The 13,541-nt window shown below is 47.7% G+C and overlaps 1 protein-coding gene across 1 annotated transcript in view; it reads left to right on the forward strand.

Moving 5' to 3' along the window:
* LOC121569623 (LIM and SH3 domain protein 1) overlaps positions 1–13,541 on the forward strand; it is a 34,350-nt gene that overhangs the window by 12,417 nt on the left and 8,392 nt on the right. The window contains exons 2-3 of the mRNA XM_041880732.2: positions 822–916; positions 10,311–10,395. Of these exons, the coding sequence (XP_041736666.1) occupies positions 822–916; positions 10,311–10,395 (180 nt within the window). The remainder of the gene's footprint in view (positions 1–821; positions 917–10,310; positions 10,396–13,541) is intronic.

Below are 13,541 nucleotides of genomic sequence, written 5' to 3' on the forward strand. Positions count from 1 at the left end.
TCTTTAGAGAGTGGCTGACCATTATCAGTGGTGTTCATGGAATGCCAAGAAGGTGTGCTGGATGCCTGGGACAGTAGGAATGACTTGCCAAACATACACAACTACCTCTCCATCCACCATGACAGAAGGACTTTCCTACAGGATGCTCAAACCAGCAGGTTTCCTCTCTAAAACATGTTCAAAACTGTTCAGGGATCCTCAATGCTGCTCTGTTCTATGAGGGAGTTTACTTTTACAGAAGATGGGTGGGTGGTGTTTCATGGTGGACGTTTGCAGTTCTCTCTAAAAATGGATGTGGCTCTGTGCTCTAAATGGTGTCTAGTCAGCCACTAGGCTTCATGCATGGGTTTTGCAAACACACTCACTCAAGCTCTCTCTCTCTCTTTCCGCACACACCACACAGCCACACACAGCCGCCCATCCCCTGACATGGCTTATATATAACCACTGTTTAGAGATGTCCAGAGAGAGAGGAAGTCGTCTGGTGACCCTTAACCCCACTGCGCATGGACAAACAAACCTCTCTTTCTCCATTCCCCCTCTTTCCTCCAGCTAAAAATATGATTATGGTCTTTCTTATTCATCCAAATATCTGTCACTTCCTAGTGTGACTATGCTGTGTGGTTTAGGTCCTCCATGCGAGCATTGAGAACAGTGAAACAAATGTCTAATCTCTCTCTCTCTCTCTCTCTCTCTCTCTCTCTCTCTCTCTCTCTCTCTCTCTCTCTCTCTCTCTCTCTCTCTCTCTCTCTCTCTCTCTCTCTCTCTCTCTCTCTCTCTCTCTCTCTCTCTCTCTCTCTCTCTCTCTCTCTCTCTCTCAGTACTGGCACAAAGGATGCTTCAGCTGTGAGATCTGCAAAATGACTCTAAACATGAAGAATTACAAAGGCTTTGAAAAGAGACCATACTGCAATGCGTAAGTAGTCCCCAAACGTGTGTGTGTGTGTGTGTGTAATTGGCATTCACAACAGGCTCAGGGGTTCATCCCACATACCAAACACATTACCCTGACAGAAGTGGCTGATTAGCCTATTGCAGAAGACAGGTCCAGAGACACCCAAGGTGGTGTGTTCCAGAACCAGCTGTGGTTACTTCAGAGCAGTGTAGTGGCTCCTCAGGCCCTCCCTTTCTGTGTCTGTGGCTTACCAAAGAGAAGGGCTGTGTGGGAAAGGGCACGCCTACACCCCCTCCTTCTCAGGGGGTCAGCAAGGGAAATTCCATAAGTTCCTCAGCGGAGACACACACACACACACACTCCCACTCAAGCCCAAGCTCCCACGGCTGGTTAGAAATCCTTGGAATCCCCTCTCTCCGCTCCAATAATTTTTGCCTCATCTCACTGTGTGCGTTCTGACGAGTTCACTTTCCCCCTTCCCTCACGTACACACAGTTACATGCATGCACTTAATTTATACATGCCTGGCTAGGAAAACACGCACCCTATTTTACTAATGATACACCCTCGCAACCTTCTCCTCCACTTCTCAATATGTTCGTCCATCTGTCTCTGCCCAGGATCCAACCAGGAACACACACACACACACACACGTTCATTTTGAAAACTGGAGAGTAGGGATTTTCCCATGAACTTCCTACTTCTCCAGTCGCTCTTAGATCCAGATCTTTCAGACAGATCATGTGGCTTTGCCTTTAGCAGGATAATCTCTACTCTCTCCTCAGACCTCCGTTCTCACTCTCCCTCCTTCTGCCTGCCACAGGAAGAAGGCCCCCCTAGACTGTTTATTGCTCTTGTTTTCATTTTCGTTAGAGTAAACCCCATCAGCGGAAGAGACTCCCTCTCCAGGGAAGGAATGCTGGCTCTAACTCTACTATAACTGTGTTGTTGTTTTACTGTGGTAAACTATGCTTTAATCACAGTTTTATATCTCTCAACAGCTGATAGAAGCCTGTTTGTTTTCACTGAATGCTGCCCACCCACAGCTGGGCTGAGAATCCATGTTCCCTGATTAGTTGGCCAGCTCACGGAGATTGTGGGAGATTTAGGAGGAAGGACAGATTGGACATTTTTCTTGACGATTTGTTTCAATGGAGTTTGAGAGAGAGCCTTGGGCAAGCTACTGTTTTCATGACCCCTGGATTCATAAACGCTGCAAACAACCTTTAATTGAATCAATAGTGTTTATAGAGGCAGTTTCACCTTGACCTGTCCCACCATGTTCCATAGCAGGCAAATTCAAATCTGGATCTCCAAGTCAGTTCCACTGCTGATTAGGGTTGGGAACTGCCAGGGACCTCACGTCACGATATTATCACTATACTTAGGTGCCCATACGATATGTATTGCGGTGCATGATTCTCACAATTCTATATGTATTGCGATTCAATACTGCGATTTGATGTTCCAAAGATATTACTCTGTATGTCTGCTGCAGAGAGATGAGAGCATGAGAAAATTAGTTTTGATCAGTCATGGAAATAAAAGTGCTGACTATTTAAAAAGAAGATGGATAACAAGCTATTGGATGAAAATGGCCGGTGTTTTGGCGCAGGTACAGCCGAGTAGCACTAGCTAACTCTACCTAGCTTTTATAAAATTTTACAAATCGATACTTTGAGTCAAAATAGTACTGTTTGTTGTCAATCTTCCCCTCTTATCAGTGACTGGGACACCAGGTGGGTGCAATGAATTATCAGGACAGGTAGAACAGAAAGCCAGCAGTACTCCGGACCTCCAGGCTCAGATTTGTTCTGTAGTAACTCAGTATGCAAGTTTAACTTTCAAATTATGTGAAACTGTATGGTTAATGAATTACAGAAGTTAACACAAGCCATTCTTTCTGAGAGAATGACATAACCTCAGCGTTGTCGCAGAACTGGTACTTTCCACAGTTTGCCCAGGTGCTCAGTGCTAGGTCCTGATAGCAACTAATTGGACAAGAGCCCAGTCAGTGAAAAATCTCAGCAATACATGTTGAAATGTTTGTGTGTAATGGCTTCTGTCAGTCTCCCTGTGTGGATGTCAGTCAGACTAGAATTTACAGCGGCTCTGTGTTAGCTCTGTCTCTCTATATTCGCCATCTACACCAGCTCAGTCCCATAGATAAAGCTAAAGAGGCCTACTACACGTATCTACTCTATAGTACTCTGGCCCAGCCTACCTCAGAGTAGCTGCCATTGATGTTTTCCCTAACCACTGATCCAGGGTCACATCAGGTATTCTCATCCAATTAAGGGTTAGGCTAATTAATTTAGCATTGGGGGTAAACTGATCCCAGATCAGCTACTTCGACCTTGAGTGCCCCTATAGACAGGAGTGGGTGTGGCCTTCCAGAAAGTTATTTTCCACCCGCTCCTAGTTCCACTATGCCAATAACCCTCTCTATCTCCACAGTAGTGGGTTAGTTCCTGTTCTGTCATGTTGACTGTTACATTTACATTTTAGTCATTTAGCAGACGCTCTTATCCAGAGCGACTTACAGTTAGTGCATACATTTTCATACTAGCAATAATGTGTGTTTGTGGCTGTCATTGATAGCAGAGGGAGGCAGTGTGTGACTCCTAACCTTGTCACACTGCAGCCTGACAGATGAGTGTTCTTGGTTACTGACTCAAGACTCATGCATGTACAGGCATTACATAGCCGTCTCTCTCACACACACACACACACACACACACACACACACAATCTTGTATTTACATTTAAGTCATTTAGCAGACGCGCTTATCCAGAGCGACTTACAGTTAGTGAGTGCATACCTTTTTTCATACTGGCCCCCCGTGGGAAACGAACCCACAATCCTAACCTAACCCTAAAACTAACCTTAGCTCCAAACCCTAAATCTAATTCTAACACTAATTCTAACCCCCCTAGAAATAGCATTTGTCCTTGTGGGGACCAACAAAATGTCCCCAGTTGGTCAAATATTTGTTTGTTTACTATTCTAGTGGCACAATATCAAGTATCTGTGTGCCAGCTGCACACTCCTCTCTCTGTTCCGTGCTGCAGCAGCCTAAAGCACAAAGATGCTCTTTAGAGCACACACTGGCTACACCCATATCCCCCAATAAAACATACAAATATTATATTATGACTTTTTATAATGCAGTGAGTGGAGTGCACCTCAATTTGTCCAAGCCACCCAGTCACACTCCTAGAGCTCTATAGAACAGCACAGCGGGTTACAACAGGATACTGTTACTGTTACCAAGCGTAACACATGACATGGCAAACTGAGGCTTCAGCTCTCTCACCCTGACCTCAGCTGCTGCTAGCACAGCCAACCACTACATTTGAATGGGATCTGATAGCAGCACTCTCTCTGCCTTTTCAGGAACGTGTGTGTGTGTGTCTGAGCATGCAGGGAGCCTAGCCGTTAGAGAGGCAAGCCAGCAAACAGAGGGTTTCCAGTTCGAATCCCAGGTCCGACAGGAAAAATCGGCCAGGAAGTGAGCTGGCAACCAGAAGGTTGCTGGTATCAAATCCTAGATGCCTTTGCCTGCCATTGTGCCCTTGATCAAGGCACTTACAGCAGCTCCCCACACCTCTCCAAAAACCTGTATGTATATGTGTCTTTTGGAGGGGTTGGGTTAAAAGCAGAAGTCAAATTTTGGTTGGACCTTGTGCAATTGACCAATTTAAGTAATATTAATATCACACAGAGAGCCTGTAAAGTGCTCTGTTCAGCCAGCCAAAAAGATAGTGCTCATGTGCGGTGTGCACATTTTGCAGGACAGGCAGTCTGTTTTCCCACACCTGCTATGACTCTCAACCAGGCATTTAGTAACCTTGAAAGAAACGGCCCACCACCCATACCTTCCTGCCAGTCACCTTTGTTGGCCCCTGTTGACGGTGACAGGAGACCCATACCTTCCTGCCAGTCACCTTTGTTGGCCCCTGTTGACGGTGACAGGAGACCCATACCCTCCTGCCAGTCACCTTTGTTGGCCCCTGTTGACGGTGACAGGAGACCCACACCTTCCTGCCAGTCACCTTTGTTGGCCCCTGTTGACGGTGACAGGAGACCCATACCCTCCTGCCAGTCACCTTTGTTGGCCCCTGTTGACGGTGACAGGAGACCCATACCTTCCTGCCAGTCACCTTTGTTGGCCCCTGTTGACGGTGACAGGAGACCCATACCCTCCTGCCAGTCACCTTTGTTGGCCCCTGTTGACGGTGACAGGAGACCCATACCCTCCTGCCAGTCACCTTTGTTGGCCCCTGTTGACGGTGACAGGAGACCCATACCCTCCTGCCAGTCACCTTTGTTGGCCCCTGTTGACGGTGACAGGAGACCCATACCTTCCTGCCAGTCACCTTTGTTGGCCCCTGTTGACGGTGACAGGAGACCCATACCTTCCTGCCAGTCACCTTTGTTGGCCCCTGTTGACGGTGACAGGAGACCCATACCTTCCTGCCAGTCACCTTTGTTGGCCCCTGTTGACGGTGACAGGAGACCCATACCTTCCTGCCAGTCACCTTTGTTGGCCCCTGTTGACGGTGACAGGAGACCCATACCTTCCTGCCAGTCACCTTTGTTGGCCCCTGTTGACGGTGAAAGGAGACCCATACCTTCCTGCCAGTCACCTTTGTTGGCCCCTGTTGACGGTGACAGGAGACCCATACCTTCCTGCCAGTCACCTTTGTTGGCCCCTGTTGACGGTGACAGGAGACCCATACCTTCCTGCCAGTCACCTTTGTTGGCCCCTGTTGACGGTGACAGGAGACCCATACCCTCCTGCCAGTCACCTTTGTTGGCCCCTGTTGACGGTGACAGGAGACCCATACCCTCCTGCCAGTCACCTTTGTTGGCCCCTGTTGACGGTGACAGGAGACCCATACCTTCCTGCCAGTCACCTTTGTTGGCCCCTGTTGACGGTGACAGGAGACCCATACCTTCCTGCCAGTCACCTTTGTTGGCCCCTGTTGACGGTGACAGGAGACCCATACCCTCCTGCCAGTCACCTTTGTTGGCCCCTGTTGACGGTGACAGGAGACCCATACCTTCCTGCCAGTCACCTTTGTTGGCCCCTGTTGACGGTGACAGGAGACCCATACCTTCCTGCCAGTCACCTTTGTTGGCCCCTGTTGACGGTGACAGGAGACCCATACCTTCCTGCCAGTCACCTTTGTTGGCCCCTGTTGACGGTGACAGGAGACCCATACCCTCCTGCCAGTCACCTTTGTTGGCCCCTGTTGACGGTGACAGGAGACCCATACCCTCCTGCCAGTCACCTTTGTTGGCCCCTGTTGACGGTGACAGGAGACCCATACTTTCCTGCCAGTCACCTTTGTTGGCCCCTGTTGACGGTGACAGGAGACCCATACCTTCCTGCCAGTCACCTTTGTTGGCCCCTGTTGACGGTGACAGGAGACCCATACCTTCCTGCCAGTCACCTTTGTTGGCCCCTGTTGACGGTGACAGGAGACCCATACCCTCCTGCCAGTCACCTTTGTTGGCCCCTGTTGACGGTGACAGGAGACCCTACCTTCCTGCCAGTCACCTTTGTTGGCCCCTGTTGACGGTGACAGGAGACCCATACCTTCCTGCCAGTCACCTTTGTTGGCCCCTGTTGACGGTGACAGGAGACCCATACCTTCCTGCCAGTCACCTTTGTTGGCCCCTGTTGACGGTGACAGGAGACCCATACCTTCCTGCCAGTCACCTTTGTTGGCCCCTGTTGACGGTGACAGGAGACCCATACCTTCCTGCCAGTCACCTTTGTTGGCCCCTGTTGACGGTGACAGGAGACCCATACCTTCCTGCCAGTCACCTTTGTTGGCCCCTGTTGACGGTGACAGGAGACCCATACCTTCCTGCCAGTCACCTTTGTTGGCCCCTGTTGACGGTGACAGGAGACCCATACCTTCCTGCCAGTCACCTTTGTTGGCCCCTGTTGACGGTGACAGGAGACCCATACCCTCCTGCCAGTCACCTTTGTTGGCCCCCTGTTGACGGTGACAGGAGACCCATACCCTCCTGCCAGTCACCTTTGTTGGCCCCTGTTGACGGTGACAGGAGACCCATACCTTCCTGCCAGTCACCTTTGTTGGCCCCCTGTTGACGGTGACAGGAGACCCATACCTTCCTGCCAGTCACCTTTGTTGGCCCCTGTTGACGGTGACAGGAGACCCATACCCTCCTGCCAGTCACCTTTGTTGGCCCCTGTTGACGGTGACAGGAGACCCATACCTTCATGCCAGTCACCTTTGTTGGCCCCTGTTGACGGTGACAGGAGACCCATACCTTCCTGCCAGTCACCTTTGTTGGCCCCTGTTGACGGTGACAGGAGACCCATACCCTCCTGCCAGTCACCTTTGTTGGCCCCTGTTGACGGTGACAGGAGACCCATACCTTCCTGCCAGTCACCTTTGTTGGCCCCTGTTGACGGTGACAGGAGACTCATACCCTCCTGCCAGTCACCTTTGTTGGCCCCTGTTGACGGTGACAGGAGACCCATACCTTCCTGCCAGTCACCTTTGTTGGCCCCTGTTGACGGTGACAGGAGACCCATACCTTCCTGCCAGTCACCTTTGTTGGCCCCTGTTGACGGTGACAGGAGACCCATACCTTCCTGCCAGTCACCTTTGTTGGCCCCTGTTGACGGTGACAGGAGACCCATAGAAACAGACGGCGTGTGTTCTGTTAGAGTTCATCTGTCTACAGGGGCTCCTAATTCAACCTGGAGACAACCTCTAACAATGACTGAGGTTTATTTTAGCTGCCTTGCTTTTCTTAACATTCTAGACAGTTCCATTGCTTTATAAATAATAATGATTCCCTTATCAGGGACCGATTTTAGACCTGGGACACTAAGTGGGTGCAATTAATTATCAGGTATTACCCGGTAGGGTAAGATTTGAATACCCTTGTTCTAGACCAGTGGTTCTCAAACTAGGGGTCCTGAGGAGTCGTGAGTGTGAATTTGAATGGAACAAATACACATTTTTTATCATATTTTAATAGGCTGCATTTACGTTTGTATTTTATATTGATACCTTTGCCTATTCGATCTGGTTACTAACATAGGCCTACGGTATTGCACCAAATGATTCTCAAAAACATCTAAAAAACAGAGTAAGTTTATATTATCCACATAAAATGCAGTTTAGCAATCTGCTACAATCGAATCTTTGCCACAACAATAGACTACCTGCCGATTTCATTGATCATTTTCATATTTCAGATAGGCCTAGTTTGGGTGGGTTATAATTATATACCTCAGTGGTGATACTGGTTATACAGTAGGGAGAACAAGTATTTGATACACTGCCGATTTTGCAGGTTTTCCTACTTACAAAGCATATAGAGGTCTGTAATTTTTATCATAGGTACACTTCAAATGTGAGAGACGGAATCTAAAACAAAAATCCAGAAAATCACATTGTATGATTTTTAAGTAATTAATTTGCATTTTATTGCATGACATAAGTATTTGATCACCTACCCACCAGTAAGAATTCTGGCTCTCACAGACCTCTTAGTTTTTCTTTAAGAAGCCCTCCTGTTCTCCACTCATTACCTGTATTAACTGCACCTGTTTGAACTCGTTACCTGTATAAAAGACACCTGTCCACACACTCAATCAAACAGACTCCAACCTCTCCACAATGGCCAAGACCAGAGAGCTGTGTAAGGACACCAGGGATAAAATTGTAGACCTGCACAAGGCTGGGATGGGCTACAGGACAATAGGCAAGCAGCTTGGTGAGAAGGCAACAACTGTTGGCGCAATTATTAGAAAATGGAAGAAGTTCAAGATGACGGTCAATCACCCTCGGTCTGGGGCTCCATGCAAGATCTCACCTCGTGGGGCATCAATGATCATGAGGAAGGTGAGGGATCAGCCCAGAACTACACGGCAGGACCTGGTCAATGACCTGAAGAGAGCTGGGACCACAGTCTCAAAGAAAACCATTAGTAACACACTACGCCGTCATGGATTAAAATCCTGCAGCGCACGCAAGGTCCCCCTGCTCAAGCCAGCGCATGTCCAAGCCAGTCTGAAGTTTGCCAATGACCATCTGGATGATCCAGAGGAGGAATGGGAGAAGGTCATGTGGTCTGATGAGACAAAAATAGAGCTTTTTGGTCTAAACTCCACTCGCCATGTTTGGAGGAAGAAGAAGGATGAGTACAACCCCAAGAACACCATCCCAACCGTGAAGCATGGAGGTGGAAACATCATTCTTTGGGGATGCTTTTCTGCAAAGGGGACAGGACGACTGCACCGTATTGAGGGGAGGATGGATGGGGCCATGTATCGCGAGATCTTGGACAACAACCTCCTTCCCTCAGTAAGAGCATTGAAGATGGGTTGTGGCTGGGTCTTCCAGCATGACAACGACCCGAAACACACAGCCAGGGCAACTAAGGAGTGGCTCCGTAAGAAGCATCTCAAGGTCCTGGAGTGGCCTAGCCAGTCTCCAGACCTGAACCCAATAGAACATCTTTGGAGGGAGCTGAAAGTCTGTATTGCCCAGCAACAGCCCCGAAACCTGAAGGATCTGGAGAAGGTCTGTATGGAGGAGTGGGCCAAAATCCCTGCTGCAGTATGTGCAAACCTGGTCAAGACCTACAGGAAATGTATGATCTCTGTAATTGCAAACAAAGGTTTCTGTACCAAATATTAAGTTCTGATGTATCAAATACTTAATTACTTAAAAAGTCATACAATGTGATTTTCTGGATTTTTGTTTTAGATTCCGTCTCTCACAGTTGAAGTGTACCTATGATAATAATTACAGACCTCTACATGCTTTGTAAGTAGGAAAACCTGCAAAATCGGCAGTGTATCAAATACTTGTTCTCCCCACTGTATGTCTAAAGATAGCTGTAACATCGAACTACATTCAATACTTATGGGAAGAAAATGTAAGATGCAAATTAATTATGATATTTGTGAGGAAGAAAAAGGCTACAGACAGATCATGCTTTCCATCCAATCCTGTTACCCCCGCTGCATACAGGAAGACCATATGATTCTGCTTGCTCTGGACGCCAGAGAAGTGACATGATATCCCGCGTTGATATTGGCTGCTAACATGAATTACTTTCAGTTCACAATGCAGGTGTAAAACTCAGTTTATTTCTGTATCTTAAGTCTTAAGTCTACACCTTTTGTATTATCTTGTGTTTTCAAAATGCAGCACCATTTTATGGCTGTAACTACAGGTTACATTTGCGCAATGCACAGCGATTGTGCACGCATGTTCCCATGTGCGTGAGAGTGGGTTGTGAGCTTTTTGGGGGTTGCGGGTGAAAAGGTGTGAACCACAGTTCTAGATGGTGTGCCTGTGTGAATGCCCTCTGATAATGTTTTCCTCCTCCTCCCTGTCCTGTGTTTTACAGACACTACCCCAAGACAAACTTTACCTGCGTGGCCGACACTCCCGAGAACCTCCGCCTCAAACAGCAGAGCAAGATGCAGAGCCAGGTATCTACCTACACACCAGAACACACCCTTCCCATTCCATTTTACACTCCGATAATCCCGGTCCACAGGCCTCATAAGGCCTTCAGTGTGGAAGTAATTAAAGATGCTCATATGGCCTCATCACTGATCCTTATATTGAAATGTTCTGTGATGCTCAGGCTCTAATGATCTCTGATGCTCAGGCTCTAATGATCTGTGATGCTCAGGCTCTAATGATCTGTGATGCTCAGGCTCTAATGATCTGTGATGCTCAGGCTCTAATGATCTGTGATGCTCAGGCTCTAATGATCTGTGATGCTCAGGCTCTAATGATCTGTGATGCTCAGGCTCTAATGATATCTGATGCTCAGGCTCTAATGATATCTGATGCTCAGGCTCTAATGATCTCTGATGCTCAGGCTCTAATGATCTGTGATGCTCAGGCCTATTTGTGGAGACACTCCTTTAAACTGCTAGGATGTATGTTTGTCTATCGCTCTTTCTCTCTCCTCCCGCATGTTAGCGTGTAGTCATCCTCCATTTCTCTCCGTCTTCCTGCTCTGTTCTCTGCCTGTGTCATCGCTGATTCTCCTCCAGTCATGGTTCTCCTTTTCCTCCCCTCCCCCGCTTTCTCCTCCCTCTCTTTTCTCCTCTCGTTCATTCATATTTTACCTCCTCCAAAAGAGACATAATTTCCCCCGGTCAGACAAAGCGCCCCCTCTTTATGACGAAGATTCTCTCTCTCTCTCTCTCTCTCTCTCTCTCTCTCTCTCTCTCTCTCTCTTTCCCCACTTCTGTCTATTTGCATTCCTCTCATTTCCTTCCTTCTTCAGATTTCACTTTTATCGACCACAGCTCCTCCCTCCTCCTGTATCAGTGCCTTTGTCTGTTCCTTTCTTTCTCTCCCCTCTCGTAAAGTATTGTGATGAGGTGTGACAGACCTCCCTACCTGCTACCATAGCAATAGGGTTCCCGTGGCAACACTGCAGGCAGTGGTGAGGGGATAGAGGAGAAACGGCCCCAGTTCCCCACACACACCCTCAACTCCATTCGCCACTCTAACACACACACACACACACACACACACACACACGATGAGCTAGCATGGACACACACACACACACATGGACGTACAGTAGCTAGCTACACACACACACTTGCATGTCCACGGTTTCCGAGACACACAGGGACTTTGAGTCAGAGCCTATTTCCTGTCTACTCTTCTAATACTCTATGACAGGGCCTCTGTGTTACGGCCACACACAGTATATTCAGGAAACGTCTATGGGAGGCTCACAAAGGACCCTTAGTCAGCCACAATTACATGGAGCATTCCCCACACACACTTACACAACTCACACAGTCGCACATTGCTATATTTATAAATCCTTTAGTTTATATTAATAAGCATGTTCTCATATGTGATTATGATACATGCAGTGCATTCGGAAAGTATTCACTTTTTGTTACGTACAGCTTTATTCTAAAATGCATTCAATTGTTTTTTTCCCTTCTCAAACTACACACAATACCCCATAATGACAAAGCAAAGACAGGTTTTTAGAAATTGTTGTCTGACCAAGGCCCTGACCAAGGCGCTTCTCCCTCGATTGCTCAGTTTGGCCAGGCGGCTTGCTCTAGGGAGATTCTTGGGGGTTCCAAACGTCTTCCGTTTAAGAATGATGGAGGCCACTGTGTTCTTGGTGACCTTCAATGCTGCAGAAATGTTTTGACATGCACTGTCAACTGTGGGACCTTATATAGACAGGTGTGTGCCTTTTACAAATCATGTCCAATCAAATTAATTTACCACAGGTGGACTCAAATCAAGTTGTAGAAACATCTCAAGGATGATCAATGGAAACAAGATGCACCTGAGCTCTATTTAGAATCTCATAGCAAAGGGACTGAATACTTATGTAAAGAAGGTATTTCTGTAGTTTTTTTAAATAACGTAACAAAATGTGGAAAAAGTCAAGGGGTCTTAATACTTTCCGAATGCACTATATTTCGGATGACTGGTTATTAGTTGTTGTGGGTTGAACAGACTAACACACCCCATGCAGAAAAACACCATCTGTGCCTGTCTCTCTCTTCCTCTCTGATTCCTCCCCTCGTATCACACACACACGCTCTCTTTGCCACGAGAGTCATGTGGATTGGTAACTATAGTCAGACTCAGCCCTGATGCCCCCTCACTAGTGTCTCTCTATCTCTCTCCCTTCCAGCTTTTTCTGGAGAAATGGCCACTGCAGTCACAGTCCAGACCCATGCTGATTAATAATGCTTAATAGCGCCACCGCCAATCTGGATTACATGCAGAGGGGAGGGGTGTGTGTTTGTGTGTCTCTCTTTGTGAGTGTGTTGGGGTTAGCTGTGGATTAGTGGCCATACTGACTGACAGTCCCAGTGTATGTAGAGTGCCAACCATCTCCCAGGGGGTCCAGGAGGACTGACCGAGGCCACACAGAGATGAGACCAGCCACACACACATACACAGAGGAGGCTAATGAGACCACTGACAGATGCTGGAGCTGGTATCTACAGCACCAACCTACAGAGAAGACCAACCAGCTCCACGTCTCTGCTACGTGTAAACAACACACAGCCTACATCATATGACATCATGCAGTAGCTCTAAAATGGACACACACCACCAACTCTTTAGTGCGCAGAGAGCTAATCTCCGATCTCATCTTTATTATAGCAATAACAGGTGACCCAGTTTGGGTATTTTGGTCCGTTTTTTTCCCCCCTCTCCAAATAGACTGTTATTCTGGTACTTCCCGTGATAGAAGGCTGATTGTTATTGGCCAGGGTCTGAGGCCTGGGGGCTGCTGGGAGATCTGGACATGGTTTAGAGAGAGGGGGGGGGATTTGGGAGTGTTTGGGGGCATTGAGAAGACTGGGGGTGAGAAAGGATATGAGAGACAGTTGGCCATAATAAAACTGTCTGGAAAATGCATTGGTTTGTCCTACTGCTGGAACAGGAGATTGGGGATGTAGGGAGTAGACTACAGTACAGGGATTGACGTGAATAACTGAAAGGCAGTCAGCAGTGCCCTATTTGGTTGCCCGACTGTTATGATCACATACAGTGCATTCGGAAAGTATTCAGACCCCTTGACTTAGTCCACATTTTGTCATGTTGGATCCTTATTCTAAAA

This window comes from Coregonus clupeaformis, chromosome 35 (assembly GCF_020615455.1).
Source record: "Coregonus clupeaformis isolate EN_2021a chromosome 35, ASM2061545v1, whole genome shotgun sequence".
Taxonomy (NCBI): domain Eukaryota; kingdom Metazoa; phylum Chordata; class Actinopteri; order Salmoniformes; family Salmonidae; genus Coregonus; species Coregonus clupeaformis.